The 22900-nt window shown below is 37.8% G+C and overlaps 1 protein-coding gene across 3 annotated transcripts in view; it reads right to left on the minus strand.

Annotated features, from left to right (window-relative positions):
• LRRC28 (leucine rich repeat containing 28) overlaps window positions 1-22900 on the minus strand; it is a 54043-nt gene that overhangs the window by 18559 nt on the left and 12584 nt on the right. For 2 of the 3 annotated variants that reach the window (XR_010305424.1, XM_064158024.1), the window contains exon 6: window positions 1660-1866. Coding sequence is in view for 2 of the 3 variants with exons in the window: in XM_064158024.1 (XP_064014094.1) it covers window positions 1660-1866 (207 nt within the window). In the remaining variant the exon portion in view is untranslated. Of the gene's footprint in view, window positions 1-1659; window positions 1867-5797; window positions 5820-22900 lie in introns of those variants that run through there. The other variant, XM_064158025.1, reaches the window with a different exon arrangement.

The following is a 22900-nucleotide window of genomic DNA, read 5'->3' on the forward strand; positions in this document are numbered from 1 at the left end:
TTTCATCACATCTTGACCATTCTGAAGCCTTCTGATTCTTCAGAGGAGGGATTAAACATTTACATTTATACTGGGCTGCTTTTCCTCTGAACTCTAGGATTTATGATTCAGTTTCATATCCAGAGATAGCAAATTATCTCCAAATGTTCACCAGTGAGTCACTATTAAGAAGTACTGAACAAGGTCAATTGACAGTCTTTGATGTTTCCCGTTATTTTAAAAAGTTCCTTTTGAATGTTTTGAATTTGAGTCTAAAAATAAAGAAAAAAGAAGGTGTGTCATTATATTAGAGATTTATTTCCTCCTTTTGAACTTAAAACACTTCAGCAGATCTATGGCTCATCCAGGTCATGGCTCGCTCACAGATAAGCTATTAGCACAAAAGCAGCAAAAACTTTTACCCTTTTATATTACACATCTCATCTTAGTGAGCAGCATCCTATCTCTGCAAAATTAAAAAGATTCAACTTCCTGTCTCCTGAAATGGACTACAAAATAGGAGAATTTACTTTGAGGGCTTTTCATTAGTATGGTGGGATCTGGATAGTGCAGTCTGGGAACCTTGTTTTCTCATTTATATAATGACATACGTAGGGACATCACTGAACTACTGTGTCTAGAGACTTGCACTTACTTTCCAGTAACATAAACTAAAGTGCTAAGAAAAATCAGAAAGATGATAAGCTTCTTTAAAGTCCAAATTGCTAGTACTGAAAACCTTAAGTTAAACCTAAAAATGTAATTAATTAAGAAATTACTATCTCATTTTTAGCCACCTCAATTTTCAGTCTCTTTTCAATGTGATTATCAGAACTTCATCTCCACCTAATTAACACCAAACCCTGATTGTATTCTAGAAAAACTATTACTGGCTATTCAATTGACATGACAGATCTGCATGCCTATTTCAGGAGAGATTATCTCTTGGCAGGGCTAAAAGGTAACAAAGGCAGGGAAGAGGATTTGCTTTTCACCAAAAGAATATACAGTCCACAGATACCAACAACACAACTGCTTCCCACAACAAACTACCACCCACTGACTGCACCTCCTACTCTTGAAGACCTGTTTCATCACTTCCAGATTCTGAAAGGGCTGAGATAAAGGCAGACAAACTCTCTCCTGGGCTACTGAAGTGGAAGTTTTGATGGGTGCCTATACACAGCACAAACTAACCCTGGCATATGCAGTACTGACATTCCTAATGATGAGAAATAACTTATGTGGAATTACTGGGATTCCACAGCAGGTTTTAAACCCTAGCTGAAGAATCTTCATTAAATCATCAGATCTAGCAAACAGAAACAGATCATTACCCAAAGTGGTAGAACTCAGATTACATAGTACTATATTTAAACCCAACATCATTTAAACTTTTTTGCCCCTCAGTTAGCTAAAAATAAAGCAAATTTGATAGCTGACCTATTGCTTTAAAACAGACATGAAACCTTAGCCTGCTTTTTTGGTTTATGTAGTGACTTATTTTCTGACAACATTGTTGCTGTGACAACTCCAGAGACAGTTTGTAGGAACCACTGAAGAAAATCACTTGTTGCATTTCTTAAATGCCTTTTTTTTTCTTTTCCTTTTTAAGACAGCAAGTTTGTTTTCCTGTCTCTTCTCTGTCCCACCCCCAGCCCAATGTCAGCGGTGACTCACCAAGTGGCAAAAATGCAAGGCGGTTTCCAGCCATGGAGAGCTCATTGAGGCTTGGTAGTTGGCACAGGTGGCGGGGCACATACCACAGGTGGTTTCGGTCTGCAGTCAAGTACTGCAGTGAAAGGCACATGTGCAGCCTTTCAGGTAACGTTATCAAACGGTTGGTTGAAATGTCCAGCGTCTGCAGCTCCCTCAGGTCCCCAACTTCTACAATCCAAACAGAAGACATTGAGAATTATGAATACAACTATTTTACTAATAGGACCACAAGAAAATATCTCACATGAATTGAAAACAAAGGTCATTAGTTAGTTGTGCTGTTTTTCTCTTCAGATATGTTGCTATCGATCTGTGTTCATAGCTGATACCAATCATCTTTGCATTTCAAATCTTTCTGATGAGGAATGGTTCTCAGGTAGTATGTTTAAATAGGAGATCTCTCAAGACAGAGAATTTGTTAACTGTAACAATTACTGCTATGAAAAATATCATGCAGTTTCATGTTCCTAAATCAGAATAAAGGAGAAAAAACCCTCAAACCCCTAAACAAAACACATTACACAGCTCATTGTCAGGAAAGGTGTTTCACATAGCCCTCAACTCATGCAAATGCAAATTACTCATTTTTTTTAAAACAGACGAGGGTGCAATGCTTACATCCACCTTAGATTTGCTTGCAATGAGACTTCCAAATACATGCATAGCATTTCTTGCTTAGTGACAGCCTTTCACCAAGCATGCTTAGGAACAACAGCCCTGTCTTCAGAATACAATTCAAAAGACCTAGCTTAAATTAGAAATGGAATTTCATAATAACCTGTGAGTTGCATGGTTAGGTTATAATGTAGGAAGATATTACAATAAGTTCTAACTTATAGCTGCTATAATTACAGCTTCTAGAGATTTTCTGAACATTTAAAGCGTTTTAAAACTACATTTTGTGTTTTAAATATCATTATATCGTTATTTTTTTATGAAGTAAGTTAAGTTCTCAAAAATCTGCAAGATGAGGCTACAGAAGTAGCCTCACTTGTGCAACAGAGAGATCACGTTGTGTGTGGCCTGTGCAATCACAATGCACTTCTGTGAGGACTGACAACTACATGAAGTATCTCTACAGGTTCTCTGACTATTTATGCTTGTACAGTTAGTCTAGTAACTAGGTAACTCTATAAATTATTTCCCCCAAACATGGAGAAACTAAACAGCTTTGTTTTTCAATACTCAACAGCAATGGAACCAACTCATCAAGTGCTTGGTGAATTCCTACTGGAGTTCTCAGCATCTAGCAGAACCAAATGTACTTTGCTCTCGGCTGAATGAAACCAGCTCTCACATCTGAGAGCTGCTAAAACAAGATTCACTAGAATTTTCTGCACTGAAAACACCAGACAATCTATACAATCCACAATCTGCACAATTTACAGCTCTAGCACCCAGACTTTTAAAAAAGCTATAAATAGGGTTACACTGTTTAAGTTAAAATTAAACAGAACCTGTTGTGTCCTGAAGCTCTCTCTGCAGCAGGAGCTAGAAAATTCACCATTTCCCAAGCTCTGAGGTAGCACCTTGTGCACTACACCCAAAAAAGGAAACAAAACACCAGGTTCATTTCAAGCTGTCTTCTACACAATGGAGAAAGACATGGCAAATTTGAAGTTGACCTTGGGAAAAACTGCTGTAAATATTACTTTCAAGACTGAAAACATGAAAAGAGAAAAAGGGACATTATAATTCAGATTCTAACAGAAGTCCTAATGACATAAACTGTGTGTGCACATTTTGAAGGTGTTTCTGCCCACTGCAAACAATCCCAGAATTAACTATAGTAATCAACAACATAGGATATGCAGCTTCTTACAGAATATTACTGACAGAAGACACTGCTATACACAGGTGATGACATTCTTCAAACCTCCTAGTTTTGATGTCTACAGGATTCATAAGCCTTTTTTTTTTTGTTAAGTTGGCTTTGCTTTTATTACAGGATTGAAAATTAATGAGGAAAACAAAATAATCACTACTAAATAGTAAGAGACCACTGCGCAAAAGAGCTGCACTAGAATTCGTTTTTAAGGAGTTTCATATTCATCACAAACAAAGCCATATGCTTGAAAACAGTGACAGGAAAAGAGCCACCTACATTCGGCCAAACCACTGACCACATGCAGTCAATAACAGGCCTAGCTATTTTCATGCACTAACCTTTTTCTCTGCCACTAAAAACAGTTTTCTAATTCAGTTTAGGCCCAAAATCCCATAAATGTTACGGTTGGCAAAGCTGGCAGAGTTTCAAAGGCATTGCTAGAATGATATGTTTCAAATCTAAGAGGAAATAAAAGTATTCTCACTTTATCCTTCATCCAAAAAACACATACTTGCCCAAAATTTCATCCTCTCTACCTTAATCTTCCAATGCATACCAGATGTAAACATCCACTTTCAACACACACTGCCATATGTTGCAGAAACACCCACTGATCCATGTTAAAGTTAAAAAGTAAACCAAACAACTTGAAGTGCCACCAAATCAAAGATGCAGTCCTCAGACTCCCCTCCATAGTGTTAAAAACTCATTTTTAAGAACATGCTCAGACATTTACTAATGACACTAAATTGGTTACTATCTCATTAAAGCAAAGGAAAACCATGAAGAGAAATAACACAAGATATAAGCAGTCCATTAATAAGTTTTTCAAGCTTTCAGTTACTCAAGACTATTATCCATGCTTTAAAAACCTTGCAACATGTATCTAGTGAAGGATACCTTGGCTAACAAGCAGTGAAAGACACAAATCTCCCTCTTGCTCTCACCTTATCAACCACTAAGCCAAATATGAGAGGTGGACTTCAGAAATTGTTATTCCCAAATAAAAACTGACAGAGAAGAGACTTTAATTTGGGGATTCAACCCCCTGCCCCCAAGGATAAGAAAGCAACAAGTATTAGACATCATCATTAAACCACAGTGAGGAGTTCCAATTACATTTAAATGAAATTCATAAATGCATCCTTTAAAATTTATATTAGCTCTAGGATTAATGCTACCAAACTCAACACAGCAGAGTACTGAGTCCTATTTTGATATCAGAAGCCAGAAAAATATCCTCAGTAGCTTTGCCAAACCTTTAACTCTGAAAGACCCGAGTCCAAACATGAAGTTCCTGTGCTGGTTGTTGGACCCAAGTGTTTCAGCCATGTCCATCTGCACACATTACTGCCTTCATATGTAGCTGAGCAATTCTGTGGCTTGGCCATGTGGTCCAAACATGTTCATGCACCAAGTGGCTGACAGACTGTAAATCAACACACTGCCTTACCTCACAAGAACTTAAATGCAGGCTTATACCCAGAGTCCTGCCTATAGCTACTGAAGGTGGTTTCAGTGACACAGACATAAACAAATACTTCAGACTGTATGCTAAAACTGCCAGCACTTGAGTAGTTAATTCACCTTTTTCATCCTTGATAATACGAAGACTCAGAAGTGATTACTGTGGCTCCAGAAAGCAGCCTCTGAATGCACAGTAACAGCTTCCCCAAGCACTTGGAGGAAAGGACAAGTGAACTGTCATCACACACGTTTGGGTTGTCAAATAAGTTTATTTCAACACAAATAAAAACATGTGTGTACCTCTTTTTTATAGAAAGTGCAAACTTGAATGACTTCCAGGACATTTCCAAAATAACTGACCCTCTCACAACTGGCTGTATTTGTATAAACACACCTTGCATCAGGAAGAAAGAAAAAAAATCTATTTCTGATTCAAGTGGTTGAAATGCCAGTTTAGGAAATTAATTCCCATGGTTTTACATGAAGGAAAAAATCCATCTGGAAGTAAGCAGCTTATACAATACATAATAATTGCCAAGGGCAATTCAAACTTCCTTAACCTTCTAGAGGTACAGGCCTCACTAGATGCATAACTTGAAAATGGCTAACAGTTTTCTCTACATTTCAAGACCAATCCCATCTTTCCCTGTTGGGCTTTAACCCAAAATCTCCTCCAAAGATATATGAAACACATACACAGTTATATATGAGTGTATGGAAAGCATGGATTTACTTTAAATCAAACGCTGACTCTTTCCATCCAAGTAAAGCAAAAAAGGGCACAGGAAAGGGCTACAAACCTACCTGCATGAGAATGCACCTCAAAGCAGGATATTAAGAGAAAGCAGAGAACCTATAAGGAATGGAAAAAGGGACTGATCAGCAAAGAGAGCTGGCACTTAGTAGTCAGGCTGCAGAAGTTACATGAAAACTGCCAGGAAGCCAGGAAAATGGGAACTCACAGACAAACAAAAGGTTTCTCAACAAGAAATAAAGAACAAGAAATGAAGAACTGATGTCAACAAGGGTAGAAATTAGGAAGACAGACCAAATACTAAATTAGGTTTTTTTGCATCATTTTTTCCTGTAAGAATAATGCTGTGTGTGAGGGAGGGAGACAGAGTACCTCATGGGAACAAGGACAAAGCACTGAAAATTACCACATCCATTACTAAAATGAAATGAGGCTGCTTAAACATTTCCATCCCAGAATACTAAAAAAATCAGTTATACATCAAAATTGCAAGCTCAGACATGAGGATTCTCAACAAGTAAGACATTTTCTGGGATAGCAGCCTAGAGTTGAAGAAATGTAGAACCTGTGTTCAAAAAAGCCCTGTTAATGTGAACTCAGCGCTCCTCAGTGTCCTATAACAACTGTTCTAAGGGTAAAGAGCAGCCAAGAGTAACCAGTGACTGGAACATAAATAGGAGGCATGAATAAAAAGGCAACCCAAATCTTTTCAAATGTAAATCATGTTATACTGGCTTGTCTTTCCTTGATGAAAATCCTTGGTTCATGGCAACACATGAGTATTACATCTCATGGCTAACTACTGCAATGGAGAAAACAAAACTAGTGGTGGTGTTTGTCAAGGGTCTACTTGCTTAGAATGCCTATCTCTGTTTTAAAAAAATAACACAACAAAATAGCTTTGGTCTACTGTCAACACAAGCATTTAAAGCACTGTTAACATGATAGAGAACCAAATCACCAAACAGGAAGAACACAAACTCTCAAGTGATTGAAAGGGAATGAAAAAAACAACGTAAGCAACAGAAAAATCAGCATGATATGAAGGTGTTGCATATGAAGGCTTGAAACAATGAAGGAAGCAAAGGACTGGCTGTACTGGTTCACCACCTAAAGAGAATGAGCCACCACTGAAAATAACTAATGCAACTCCTGTATGTAGCTAGCACTGTATTAGGAGCAAAAAAGCATCTTATTGTACCTCTGTATCACAGGCAATAATGAGGATCTTGCTATTATCATAGAAACATTTACATCTACCAGGCTGCTACCAAAGAGTTCTAAGGTGGAGGTAATCCTCTCCGTTGCCTGCCATCCACTCTGCACTGCTTGCAGCATATCTGTGTTCCAAGGCTGCAGCACTTTATACTGAAAATCATGAGCATACACCATGGAGCAATGTTTTCCAGCATGTGATACCAGAGGGACATAATCTTATGAATCCCTTCAGAATCCAAGTGTTGTGATGATTGGCTGTAATTGTGAAGCACTGAACCTCATGCACTCAGTGATCCCTCTCTGTCCTGGGGTCAAAAAAGGAAGTTTGTTGTTTCAGGAAAGGAACAGACAGTGCTAAAACTGGCTACTGTACTTCACCTTTGAAATACTGTTTTAATCAACTTCTGTGAACCCAGGTACAAGAAGCATTTTCCTATCAGACCTGCAAAACCCACACAGTGAGTAAAAGCTGTTTCAGGTCTTTCATATACAAAGCTTATTACCTGTCCCATTGGAAAAAAAAAAACCAACAGGAAAGTCTGTATACACAGCTGTGAATTTAAATGGTGATATTATTATCAGTTTAAAACTGTAATGGACAGGAAATGTAAGTTTAAATCACTAAGAGCTTGATGGAAAAGATCCCCTTTAGGTCTGCTCTAGGATGTCTCAGGAGGACTTAAATAGATTTTAAGATGGTTACAACAAATTAAATAGCCTATTATATATTATATTACATTTAGTGTCCTACCATGCAGCTCACATTTCATAGCCTATAAAAATTAAATTTTCTAGCACAAATTGGCACTTATGATAGACCTGTGCCATCTTCAAACAAGGAAGTTTGACCATAACTGAAAATTGGAATCATTAGGTTTAAGGACAAAGAAAGGAGGAGGCAAATTGAATCACATTTACATTTTAACACTGCTGTATGCATATCTCTTACTGTATTGTGAAAGGGCTTGAAAAAATGTTCTGTTTCTCCAGCCTAACAGACCTGAAAATGATTTTTTTCCTTGTATTTTTCCCCATGGACGCCAATATTTGCTCTATATATTTAAAAAAAAAAAAAAGGAGTGACTGGAAGACACATTGTGACACTTCAGTAACTATTTTATCAATAACCTGCTTTTAAATAAGGTGCTGAATATTAGTTCAAACCCATACACTTCTATGAAAACAGCCTCTATCTCAGACGATCAAACTTGGATCTTTTACTTCATACTTATGGTTGCATTTCACACACATAGCCTGTGTGAAATGAGGGAAGGAAGAGGGAAGAAGATTTTATGGGGCAGGATTATCTCTGTGAATGAACAGTTATGCAAGGAGTATCTTAAAGATGTTCCCATTTCATAGTTTCATCTACTTCAGCCAATCTATATTGACTCTTCTCTAAAACATGTAACTCCAAACAAAATGAAAAACAAATTCTACTACTACTGAACATACCCAAATATAATCATTTTCCCTCAACCTTGCTAAATGTCACATGCAAATTTAGTACCCAATCTTATTTATTTTGTAGCATCATTCACAAATAAAGGTGAGAAAAGTGGCTTTCTACAGTCTACTGCAGCGACACAGTAATTTCAGTGCAGCTAAACGCAGTTTAAAATAGACATCAGACATGAGGGTCTCATTAAGTCAAACTCTTCTAAAGGTCAGTGGTTCCCTATCTTTTACCATAACTGAGCTCAAATTAACAAAACTGGCAGCCTTCTGTATCTCATGAGTCCAGTCCTCTGTGCTTTCCTTGGCACCAGCACTGAAGTATCAGACAGGGAACACAGATCCACAGTATTTAACAACTTGTGCTCCCTGCTTCCCGTCAATGCAGGTTTGGAATTCCATTTCCTTCCATAATTTGATGGTCTCAATAAGAACAATTAGACCAAATCATTAGAGGTGGGTGCAAGAGCAAGAGGGATAGAGAGGGAGAAAAGTTTTTTATGCTCAAAGGTAACTCGAGGCCATGCAATGATCAGGTCCGCTGGGGTTTGGTTTGGTTTTTTGTTTGTTTGGTCGGTTTGGTTTTTTTTTAGAAGACAATCTACCCTTTCATTTTGTTCTAGTGTACTCTGCCTAGTACTTTATTGCCACACAACAAGGTACTATTGCTACACAAATAAGTAATAGATGTGAAATTAAGATATTAATATTATTCTATGGTTTTATGAAATGATATCCCAAATTTTGGGCAGATGAGCCAAAATAAAGTGTGAAAAGACAGAATGGTACTTTGTCAAGTATACTGCAGGAAAAATTCTGCTAGCACTTTACTGAAAAGTCTTTTATTTAGGAAGTGATGTATTTTTGCTGTTGTCTTTCCTTTGAGGAGCAGCTGCTTTCCTTTCTCTAGGTGTTCCTGGGTGATGTGAAAATAAACAGAAGTGAACAAATAAAGCACGAGACCTGTTATTTCTCTGGATGATCTTGGAGGTCTCTTCCAACCTGGTTGATTCTATGATTACTGTTGCACATCATCTTCAGTTCACTGTGCACTAATAGCACAGAATCATAGGATCAACCAGGTTGGAAGAGACCTCCAAGATCATCCAGTCCAACCTATCCCCCGGGCCCTATCCAGGATGGGGGGGAAGAAGCTTCCCACAAAAAAAAAAGTGCATGAAGTGTTAATAATATGAACTCAAGGTGTCAGCCACACAGAGATGGCTACTTAAGTACTCTGCTTTGACTAAGTACAACAAGCCAGTAATTGCCTAAAATTAAGGTGAACAAAATGAGCATCCTAAGGATAGAATAAGAATAGCTCAGGAAGCCACAGAGACAGGGCCAGTCCTGGCTATAAATCCTAAGTCAGCTTTTCCCTTTCTTCTTCAAAGGAAAAACTTCAGATCCACAATGAGGACTGGTCTCTCTGACAAACACAGATTAGCAGCTCCTAACCCGTTACTACACTACTGTCTAAATAATCCAAGCAAAGGCCTATCTGTTGTGACTGTTGCTATCAACTGTTTCCAACCAACTGGAAACAGACGCATCTTTCTTCCTTTTCTTGAGGTTGGTGGTTTGGGGCTTTTTTCCCTTCCTGTCCAAAAAGCAAGCAAATGTGTAACAAAAGCAATAGGTCTAGGTTAGATTACTTTCAGTGGGAAAGTATTACACTACATCAAGCCAAGTTATGCTCACTTTTCTTCCTGCTGGGGGGATACCAAAAAACCCTCTTCCCTAAAGGTCAACTGTCTCCATAACAATAAAGTTCAACTTCAAATTTCAGTGCAGCAAGGAAAAGGAAAAGAATGAAAGGAAGATCTTTAGTTTGGAACCATGCTTCCAGCAGCGGAGTCACCATATTTGTTTTTCAAAGGAATGCTATAATGGATGGGATTGTCTTAACTGAAGTCCTACAAAAATAGGAATTCTTCCAGGCCACTGGAGTTACTACAAATTGCAACAGTAATTACAGGGGAGGGACTGGCTAAACATTGACAGAAAATGTTTCCACTATAAGAGGTGCACCTTTCTCAAATGTGAACTATGGATTCAGACGCCCTTTAGCAGCAGTACCAGGAGCTTATCTTGCTTCTCCTTACTTGCTCAGCTCATTTGTACCGATCAGTGTCTGTGTGGCCACCCTGCTGGCTGGCTAATTCAGGAGTTGAGAAGGGCAGGCAGGAACTACTATAATGATGTGGTTACTACGTCAAAACCAGCATGAAGCAACCAGTAAAATTTTCTAGCTAAGACTATCACCAGAAAAAGAAGACATCCAACTTCAAATAACACTAACAATGTCCTGATTCTCACAACACTGAGAGGATCTGCAAGACCATGCTGCTGCTCAGCACAAAGTAGACAAGTAAGGCTAGCAATTACACTCCAAACTCCTCCCTCAGCCATTACCAACTGTATTCCTTTAGCAACTCAAGTTGTCTTAGTCCACAAAGCTCTCAAACGTTAAATAATTACCAACTGGAGTATACTTGCAGTTAATTGGTATCAAAGTATTCCATAAAGAATAACAATTTAATGCAGATTTGGACAATGCCAAGTTAAACATGTGGTTTTATTTTAAATACTACTGCAATAAAATTAAGATAACTGCAACACAGGTATCAAACTCTGTGTGTGTGACATCAACCACAGGGAAGTTAATCTCACAGAACACCTCCAGTCCTACACGTTCTCTATGAAGGCTTTTTCCATTTAAGTTTAGTGTCAGTAAATGAGGCATTTTGTTTTGTCTCAATTTATTTAATAGCCTAGGTGAGTAAAAACAAGACTGTTAAGAATATGTAGTACTTTAACTCTCAGAATCATATGCATAAAAGAAAATTCTATTTGGCCAGCAAAGGCAAAATGGAAATTCTGATATTCTGGGTTTTTTCTTCCTATCACACAGCACTAACAATTCATGTTTGTTTACTTTCAAAGACTGAATGACTTTGTTCTCCAACCTTCCCTGAGCGTTGGAGTTCTACTAGTTAATTGTATTTGCTTAACGCACAAGTAAAATCAACTATCCATTAATAGCACTAATCACTGTACCTAAGTTACAGAGAGCTTAGGAAAAGAAAAGCACACTAAGGGAAACAGAGACAAAAGTACCTTCTGATAACTGTGCATAAAGACACAAAAACATAAGGGGAAAATAAGTTACACTCTAAAAATTATAAAAACTAAGCACCAAGACTATTCTTTTCTTGCCACAAACGATAATTTGGTGCAACAAAAAGGGATCTTCAAAGTTTCAAATTAGTAAGAGGTTTTACAGGAAAAATGAGTAGCAAGTTAGTTTAGCCTAATTAACAGGTAATTTTTTAGAAAACTGAAACACTGAATAGATCCCATGAACTAACAACTACTGAACTTCATGAACGAGATTGCAGCCATGTCCATAGCACATACAAACTGTTTTTCAACCTTGTTATGGTAGTGAAGGGTCCAATGAACTGCAATTTTCAACATTTATTTACTTTTAAATAATGTCAGTAAAGGCAGTAAGCACAGACACAATTCTCCTGAAAAGCTGATTTTGCTTGTATGGCTTACTGCATCTTTGCTGAGGACCCTCCTGAAACAAATCAGTGCAACAAACCAAAGTTAGAGCCCTTTGGAGCATACTGAAACCCGCAAGGCATTTCCAATGTAAGCCTGAATTCAGAAAACAGTTACTATTACCATTTTCTTCTTCATGCACTTACAAACTGCTGAAAATTTTCAAAGAATAAAAGACCCACAGTTTAATACCTGCACAGATCAGGGGTTCTCTGAAACCATGACTAAACACTATTGAACAGACTGTCTGTATTAAGGATGCTTTCAGACTACAGAAACACGAACACCATTTCTATATGAAACACATCTTTCTCAGCATACAACCAAGTCTCCATCATGGAGGTTTAGTCCCAGCCTTATCCATACACATCAGTCTTCACCCATGTGAACAGCTATTGGCAAATGTTTACAAGAAAGGCCCCGAGCATCTTAAAATTCCCTTTGAGTTCAGTTTTGCTGAATCGTTTGGTAACAATTCTAAAAAGAAGGACTTTTACAGGTATTTTAAAGAGCATATGTTCTGAAGTTTCAGTAGTGAACTTCATATACATCACATGTGCCTTGAACCAGGCAGCCAGTAAAGACAGAAGAATTCAGTGCTGACAGATGAGTTATACACCAACCTTTTCTTTCATTATTTTACTCAGAAGTATATAGAATGATAAAACGGTTTAGGTTGGAAGGGATCTCAAGGATCACCCTGTTCCAAACCCCTGCCATACGTAGAGACACCTCCCAATAGAACAGGTTGCTCAAGGCCTCATCCAACCTGGCCTTGAACACCTCCAAGGAGGGAGCAGCCACAACCTCCCTGGGCAACCTGTTCCAGTGTTTTACCACCCTCACCATAAAGAACTTCTTCCTAACACCTAGTTAGGAACATCTATATTAGGCATTATGCTCATTTGTGTTTCATTTCATTTCTTGAAAATGCTAATTCTCAATGGTAAGTGACTTTTTTAAAAAGAACAAAGTGAACAGACCTACCAGAACTCCCAAATTCTTCCCCTCATGAAGGCAGGCTAATACATGCGTTGTGCAAGAAGGAGAATCCGCCTCATGACAGCCCCAAGCTATGCTGGTCAGAACACCACTGTTGCCAGCTGTAACATGGAAAAACCCTCCTATCAAATACCAAAGAAGAGGCTTTGCTGTGCTCTCAGGAGTGGATTCAGGATGTTGAGAGAAGAAGGTCCAAAAGTTATAGTCATTTCCATGACTTTTATTTTCATGTACTTTTCTCCTTATGTAAGAATAAAATTGAAAAAGATTCCTTCTTGGTTTAATTTTGTGGGTTTTTTACAGCACAAAGGCAAGGAAAAAAGTCCCACAATATCTAAGCATAAACCCAGGCAATCTATTGTAATAAACACAAGAGTGATTACATTAATTTTCAACAGTACTGAAGACAGTTGCACAGTAAATAGTCAGACAAGAAATGAAGCACCATACTTTCTCACTTAGGAAAATTATCAGAGTCGCCACCAAGAATGTGGAGGGTGGAGGGGATTTACCAGAGCTATGAATGGATCTGTAGAGCTTTGGAGCCCTCAAAGGTAAAATATAAAATGAAAGCAACTAGGAATGTTTTTTTTAATAGTTTTTGTGGATTTTCAGATACCTTCGTATAAAAAACATATTCAAGCACTCAGAGCCAGACTACAACACAGAATTACATACCTACAAAATTAAACCCCTGGTTGTCTGCTTTTCTACAGCTTAGATTCAACCTCACAGGAATAAGGCTGACCAAAAGCAACAAAAGACTCTCCACTTCACCTTCCTCTCCCCTGCTATGCAGTCAATAAGCTCACATAAATCAAACACCACAAATGGAATAATTATCTGAATTCAAACACAACTGTGGCCACTTCTGGAGTTATTTTTTTCTGCGGTACATAACTGTGTCACAACCAGTCCCCTCCATAAATCTCAAAGCCAAGATTTCAAAAAATCAAAACATAAACCCCAAATAATTCTAGTTGACCTTCATTATTTAGGTCTGCGTGCCAGGTCTAATCAGTTCTCACAAGCACATTCCACTCTTTAAAAAACAGACTGTAGAAATACATTTTTCAAATGAAAAGGAACTGAATGCATTGTTTTGATGCTACAGCCTGAAGCCCTTTATCCGAGTTTTATCAAAGTATACTCTATCACTGATCAAAGCAGCAATGACAACTTAATGCTCTTTAAAGTTATATATTGCTGCATAAACTTCCCACTTTTGTCTCGTGGCCTCCGGCTCAGCATGTCATTGGGAGTATATTCAAAGGTCAAGAGACTTTGTTTCAGAAGCCCTCTGTTCCCAAGTGGCAGCTCTAATGATTGCAGGAGTGGAGAGTAGAGCAGGGCAGATTAGTTCCATCAGGGCTCTGTTCTCATACACCTTAGCAAATTCAGGTTGTAATTCTTCCTGTCAGATGTTTGAAAGACTACTTTGTACCTTACTGTATGAACTATTTGTATGTGGCAGTAGCATTTCCACCTTACCCTGTTCCTGATTTTATTATCATCTGAAGATCTCTTCTCACTCCAGTACTGACTTCAATATCTCATTTTCAAATCCTTTCAGTTTAACATTTTGCACATCCCATGGTACTGGCTGAGTTTTTAACGCAAAGTTTGGAAGTTACTTGGGCATGCAAGACTTCCTTGAGATATATATATATATATAATCTGTATTTTAATACTTTACTGAAATATCTGATTGAATTTACTAGAAAAATATTATGCAACTTTATTTCTAATAACAGAGCTGAAATGAGTTGTATTTCATATTCCTTATTTAATAAAAAGGCCTAAGAACATGCAACATAATTACCATGCTTCTACAGTTACACTTAAGAGCTCCAACATCTCCATACAGTTTTAAACTTCAGATGACTGCTTGTCATGATTGCTTAAAGCACTCTCACCGTCTTCAAAATTCTTGTTCAGCCTCCACAGACAAGAGGAAACTCCCCGGAGAAGCAAGGCTTAGTGACTTGAGAATTCAAGGACTGCCAAAGAGGAGCCAGGATTCAAGAAGCACTACCAAGTCTTTTCACCACAGAGAATCCAGTTAAATCTGCTCGAGTACTCTCAGGAATGCACAAATTGTCCAAGTACCTCATCATTAGAAGCAGCGCACAAGCTCCTTTATCCCCTATCTAAAAGCCCTTGAGGGGTACAGCTACCAGGGGAAAGCCCATGGCCCAGAGCTTACACAACATACATGTTCCTGCAGAGACTCGGATTTTCAGAAGTGGAGCACAGCAAAGCCAGAAGCCCAACAGGCTTGAGAGCACCACTGGTAATAATTAGGTTGGCTCTTCTCTGCTCTGTCCCGATTTCACCCACAGCTCAGCGGGTTTCTTAGAAATTTCTTCTCAGATAAGGAAAGGAACAGCTAGAGGGGGTGGAGACTAAGAGCATGGGGCCAGTGAGACTCCTGCAATTTTGATGTTACTTGCACAAGGGTGAAATAGCAGGGAACAAATGCTAACACGGACCCATTCTCAGAAATATGTTTCAAAGCACTCAAACCAGGTATATAGGACTTGGATGCTTCAAAGGAGATCAGGATTGAAAATAAAAAAATGGGCAAGAGCAGCTTGCAGAAAGTCTTGCACTGAAATATTCTGACCCTTTAAAGCATGTTTGCTCTACCAGAAATACACTATAATTAAAGAAAAGCATTTCAGTGATTAGAACCCACATGGTGTCACTCAGAGACAGAATCATACAATTGTTTCAGTTGGAGAAGACGTCAAGTGCAATAACCACCCAACTCTGCCAAGTCTGGTGATAAACCATGTCACTCAGCACTACATCCAGGCATCTTTTAAGCACCTCCAGGGATGGCAATCCTACCACCTCCCGGGGGAACCTGTTTCAATCTTTGAGAGCCCTTTCAACAAAAAAGTTTCTTCTAATATCTAATCTAAACTTTCCCTGGCACAATATGAGGTCATTTCCTCTCATCCTATCACTTGTTACTACCGGGATGCAACTTCCTTTCAAGGAATTGTATAGAGTGAGATGGTCTCCTCTCAGTCTCCTTTTCTCCAGGGTGAACAACCCCAGTTCTCTCAGCTGATTCTTAGAAGACCTGTTCTCCAGGTCTTTGACCAGCTTTGTTGTTTTTCTCTAGACACACTCTTCGAGGTGCTCTCAAAGCCTTTCTTATAGTGAGAATGTAGTGAGATGCCTCTTTCTAGACATGTGATTGCAACATTACTTTCACCAAGACTCTGTGGCCAGCAAAAACAGCACATTAAAGGGGGACCTTTAAAGGTCAACTTCTGCCCAGACCATGCAAAGAATTCCAATGAAATTAACAGGGTCTGAAACGCTGATGTAGAGAACCCTTAAACACTTCAAATTAAACCCCCAACAATCAAATTCGGGACCAAGGAAAAGGTGTGATTGATCCAAAATCACTATTATCTTGCAAAAATACAAGGGAAATTTTGAAATCAGTAAAGTTTATGTTAGAATTGTGAGAAACTTTCACAGTATTTAAGACTAATATTAGAAAACTCAAAACACTTGGTTGTTAAGTTTTTGCCTCAATAGGATTTTAGCCTTCAATTTACTGACATGAATCATCAGTGCCAGTTTCAGTTTGTCCTGGATCATTTTTCCAGATAGCTAATGACCACAAAATTTGTTTTAAGACCTGCACTTTATAAAAATGCAGGTACTTGGAAATAGGATACACTGAGCCATATCACAATTATTTTTTTGAACTAAAACCATGCTCATTAAAATAGCTTCATTTCCAAATACTTTTCCCAGTGATTGCAATAAATGAGAACAGCACATTTTAAGACGGAATTTTCTAGTCCAATAAATGCAGGAGACAAAGCAGTATTTGAATATGGAATTTCAGTGTTACAATGAAAGACACTGATGGCTTTCTCCAACTGTTTCCTATTAGTTCTCAGATTAATGAATTACAACACAAACATACTCAGCACATGCATTTTTGAGAACCTGCTGTGCAACACCATAATGAGGAATACCACAGGCCATTGTTGAAAGAGATAGTTATGTTGAGTTGGTTTGTTTCTTAACGTCATCTCTGCTACAGAAATATTTCAGTTCCAGCATACCCAATAGAAGCCTATGTGGAAGAAATGTTGGAACAAAAGCATATATTAGAACAATATTTTAAGCTTGCAATATAGCTCTAGATTTTTTTTTTCTATGTTTAAACGATGATTTTTGCTACCAGCATCCAGTGACATTATAAACCTTCCATGGTATAAATAAAAAATGCTGTATGGTACCAACAGAGAGGCTTTTAGAAGCCCCTCCACAGGGGGAGAAGTGGAAAAAAGTAAGTGTAAGGAGGAGTAAAAAGACAAAGAAAGACTAGTGAGCAGCTCTGTATAGGAGAGATGACTTATTCTGACAGAGTACACAGGTGAAGGTATATAGGAAAAACTTCAGTTAACAAATATTTCCAGGAATTTAATTTTTTTCTTATTCTTTGCCCTCACTTCCCTCCCTATAAATTTAAAGCACTCAGAAGTACTGGTAGTCCTCCTGAGAATTTAACACAAACCAAATGTTTGAGCAAGGCAGACTGTTATAAAATATCACAGAACCAACATCTTTTAATCAAATAGGTACACTGTGTTTGGACATGCATGAAAGCTGATCTGTAAGGAACACCACCTGTACAATAGACTACCTCAGGCTTCGGTCACCTCTATTTAGGTCACAAATTTCAACAACAAGCAGTAAACATCCACACCACCGCCTTCTAACTCTTCAGAAATGACTCTCTGCTGTGAGTTCATAAGGGAAACTGTCCTTACTAAAAAATTCACTCCTTAATGGCTGTCAGGACATGGCTGCATTAAAGTGTATACAAGATCAAAACATGCAAAAATCTTTTCCTCCTGGAAATCCAAAGAATGTCTTAAAGATGCTATCAGGTATTTTTTCATATTCTTCCACATCAATAGAACAGAATTATTGAAGCTTTACTAGTCCCAATGTAAAAAACAATCCAACATTTTATCAAGTAAGCACTACTAAGTTTTGCATCAACACTGGTGAACAATAAATAAAACACATATTTGTTGTTGCTGAACCTAAGAGCTAAGGTAAACCTTAAATATGCTGACTCCTGGTTTTATTCTGTAAACTGTACATAGACATTAATTATTAAAGAATATACTTCACAGATCTGTGCAAAGAAAAACTTAGTTTTAATACTTAGGCACGAAGCTACTTCAAGGAAAACGATGCGTTATGATAATAATTAAAAGAGATATTTATTTTGGAGTCTATGTGCCTTTAAATATTCACCTACTTACAGAGCGCAAAGCTCATGTAACCTAATCTATGTTTTCCTCAAATCCCCACAAGTCCATTTACTTAAAAACACCACACTCCTGGATGGGTGCCTGGCGTACCAAACCTGTCCCGTCGTGCATATTTTTATACGTGTTACTAAATTAGGAAAGCAGAGTGGACTAAGGTTATGCCAACTCTGAAAAAAAAAAAGAACAGGGTCTGCATCAGTTTGTGCCTTCACTTTTAAAGTCACAATCATTACAAAAAAAAATTTTGGATCTTTATTTAAATGTCAAATTTGATCTACTCTATTAAGATAGTAATAAGAGCAGAAAAGAAATAAATGAGGGGGGAAAAGTGCAGCCAAATTTACCCCCACCCCCCATTTTGAAGGCTCTAAATCAAAACATGGAAAACAAGTTTAAAAAATGAGTTAGGACTACATATTTGAATGCCAGGGTCTAGAATTAGAATAGAATTATTAGCATGCTGTCCCCAAGATCAGTGGAAATCTACCGTGAAAAGGAGGCAGGGAAGAAGTCGTGTTTATATGCCTTTAATTAAGACTTACTGAAATACCTTATATTGAGCTCTGTTCAGAATTACTAAGCTGTGTATTCAAGAAGTCTTTAGCAGTGAGATGCTGGTATGAATAGTAAATACAGATATTGTATTTTATGGCAACTTAAAAAAAAGTGAGAGAAATGAATATGCAGTTTTCATGTCTCGGTTTCTCTTGCCCCCAATTAGCAAAGCACATTCCTAAGTAGAACAGACTTAGCAATAATGAACTGACATTCTGAGGGTTACTTTATAAATAGACAAAGCAGTAATCAACATGTAGTTTGATTTATAATGCTAGTAACAACTGAACCTTTTTTGTCATTACTGCTGAAGTTACCTATGCAAGAGAGCATGATCTAGCATTTATGTTTTTCAAAATCCATCTCCATGAACTTTCCCAGCCTTCTGGAAGCACAAGTTGTTTCACTTATGAAAACCTCACTGATCTTACTGCTATTAATTTCCTATTAACTTAGCAGGCTATTAATTATGGAGAGATAATTATTAATTTGCTAATAATAGGTGGAAAGACTAGATCCTCCCCAATATTAAATAAGATCAACCTCAAAAAGGTGTGGTCTTAACAAACGGAATGGGAACACCCAAGTTCTATTTCTGGCTAACACTGACTCCTGCTGTGGCCTGGAGCAAATCACTTCTGTTAAAAACACTTTTTTCCATCCTGTAAAATGAGGATAACACTCCCTTATCAGCTTCACAGGATCTTTCTCAAATGCTTTGAAGATAAAGTTTTATAAGCCTACGAATGTATTTTAATGAGGCTTAAACAGACTATATTTCTAAAACATTTTGCCTTAAAAAGGAAAAAGATTTGAACAGAAATGAAATTAAAGAGTACATGTGCTGTTAACCTCCCCTAAATATGGTTGCAGTTTGCCCTTTAAAAAACACCAAAGGCAGACGAATAAATTTTCCTTCGAATTCTCCTTAAGCAAAGCAAAATGGCAACAAGTAGATGCAATAAGCAGAAGTCTCAAGAGACAACACAGAAATGTCAGTCTGAAATGGAAGCCATGCATTTCCCCCTATGGGGAAGAAAGAGCATTTGCTAAACCTGAGCCTGCCTTGGACTGTTGCAGAGATCTGTACTCCAGCAACAGCAGCTGCTGGTGCCCCCCAGCCACTTGCACTTTCACTTTACAGATTAAAGAAGCAGCATCACACAGTTTATATGAGGTTTGGTACGATTTGACTTATCAATGTGCTCTACTCTTGCTTTTTAAAAGTTCCATGAGAACAAACACAAAGGGAAACCTGGTGTAGCCTACGTAGAGACAACTGATTCTTCTTTTCCTTCTTGAAAAGGGTGGACTCAGTCTCTTCTCAGTGATGCCCAGTGACAGAACACGGGGTAACGGGAGGAAGCTGAGGCATAAGAAGCCCCATGTAAACATGAGGAAAACTTTTCACTGAGGGTGACAGAACACTGGAACAGGCTGCCCAGGGGGGTTGTGGTGTCTCCCTCTCTGGAGATATTCAAGACCTGCCTGGATGTAGTCCTGTGTGATCTGCTCTAGGTGATCCTGCTCTGGCAGGGGGGTTGGACTAGGTGATCTTTTGAGGTCCCTTCCAGCCCCTTATATTCTGTGATCTTTGCCAAAAGACAGACTGAGATCATGCACCATACCCTATTCTTTGTTTAATTACTTAGCTTTTGCTCTTGACTTGGCAAAGCATTAAGCTTTTCATTTCAGTATATCTATAATTAACTCCAACATGTGCTGAGTAAACATAACCTCATTTTTAATTAAATCTTAGAACAAGATGCTGCAACTTGCCATTTCTAAGGAGGACTCTCAAGTAATGTGCATTACCAAAAAATCTAATCCTTGTCAAACACAAAACTTAAATCCAACTTTTTGAGTATACCCCACTCGAATCTTTTATGTCATTTGCTGTCCAAACATGCACTAACCAACTACATGACCAAAATGTAAACCTGAAGAGCCAGCATTTCACACAAGATGTTCCCAAGGCTGAAGTAAAATCAAGTCTAAATGGTAGCGCAGCAAAAATTAGAGATAACTTTGACTTCAGGACTCCAAAACGGAAGAATAATTTTTGTAGTGTATCTAGTACACTGCTTTTCTTTTTCAAATGATAACTCTTAGACAAAGTAAACATAATTTCTCAAAAATGAAAGGAGTTGAAGTATCATATGCAGTATAAAGATCAGAAACAACAGAGAACTTTCCAGTTAGTCATTCATGAGTGAGAAGATTGAATTACTTCTCACAGCACATTCAGATAGAACTAACTCTACAGTTCTAAATTAGACAGCAGTTCTCTGAATAAAAGGAAATCTCTAAAAAATAAACTGCTATGCAAATGTCATGTCAAGTCTAAGTCAAGCTTACACATGAACTAACACAATGATATGAAACAAAACTATCTTGTGTTTATGTTGCAACTCTAAAGAGTTTTTCAAATGAGACCTCTGGTGTTAAATATTTCCAAATGGCCCTCGAGAATTTAAATTAAGTGCTACACTTAAAGAACTACATATACCAGAGCCAAATATAAGAACCAAAAAGTTGTCAAAGACAGAAGCTACAAGATTTACAGAACAAAAAAGCCTGTGCGTGTCAATGAAAAAAAAAGTGCTCAAGAGAACTGTATAATGTTAAATCTCATAATCTCATCTTCTTACTGTCTTCATCAGCTCTCCTTCCAAAGACAGTCCCTCAGTTACTGATTCTGCTTACCAGAGAATCTAGATAATGATGACTAAATTAGGCAGAACACAGTCCACTTATTAAGCCCTCTCCAAATTATTTCCAAAACACGACTTCAATAAAATTTGACAAAGCTTTTTCCTCCAGCTATTGTATAATCTATTTTAATTTCAACACCTTATTCTGAACAAATTTTTGCCTTTACTTCTTATGAAGTTTTGCCCAGCCATCTTTCAACAATTCTCACAATTTAATGATCCATGGTAGATGTTCCATTGTTTCAGAGGTGGTGCACAATTAATCAAAATCCTCTGCAGCCAAGTACATGATCTTATCCACGGGTGATACTGAGCTGGTAGTGCATGCTAAACATGAAAGTAGGATGCCCATTTACACAAAAGTGGCATAGCATAGAAAGTTCTTTCTAATCTCCAAGGTACAGAGTTTCCTTTATTCACCATTTTTCCCCCCTCATCAGTCCTGTATTGACCAACTTTTTCAGGAAACCAAGGCTTATGATGAAAATCCATGCAGAGAGTATGAATACATTCTTCCCACCTCCTCCCTTAAATTAGCTTTTTAAAACTAGGTGGACAATAATCACCAAACCCAAAAAAGAAGAGAGCTCTTTGCTATTACATTCTCACAAGTCTAATGAAAACAGCTGCTTAGAGACAAACATCTTGCCTATCACATTGAAGATAAACCACAGCAGAGGCTCAACCTTTATATTAGAGTCCAAATGTCTACAGTCAGACTGAAGACATAAATCTTTATAGGGCTTCACCACCCATACCATTTCAATTTTTATTAGTTATGCTAGATTCATATAAGGCAAATCATAAACACAAAAAAATTAGTGTTAAGAGCATTTGAACAAAACCACTATAAATTAACAATGAATCAACATATGTTATTAATGGCATTGGGTTTTTTTTTCAGTTCTAAATAATTCTTAAAATACAAAATGCAATAAAAAATGTGGGTGTTCAGACACTTAATGGCAAACATTCACCATCCAACTGTTCTGTAGTAGTAATGAAAACAGTTTGTAGCAACTGATTAAGGATATTACTAAGTGTACCCTCCTAGATATCCAGGTAGTTTTAATAAAAACTGAGGGTGGTTATCACACCAGACACTGGGAAGGGAGAGACAAGAAGAATGACAGGTCAGCAGCTCTAAAGTAAGCTTTTTATGTGATGACATCATTACACTGCAAGTTGGCCTATCTGACTGCACAAGGTGAATACTGATCAGCCTTTCCTCACTGGATCCCCTGTTGTGATAAAAGGCTTACTGCCATTTGTGTGATACATGCAGGACAAACTCTGGAAGAAAACGGTCATGAGTTTT

Source organism: Pogoniulus pusillus, chromosome 17 (genome assembly GCF_015220805.1).
Source record: "Pogoniulus pusillus isolate bPogPus1 chromosome 17, bPogPus1.pri, whole genome shotgun sequence".
Taxonomy (NCBI): domain Eukaryota; kingdom Metazoa; phylum Chordata; class Aves; order Piciformes; family Lybiidae; genus Pogoniulus; species Pogoniulus pusillus.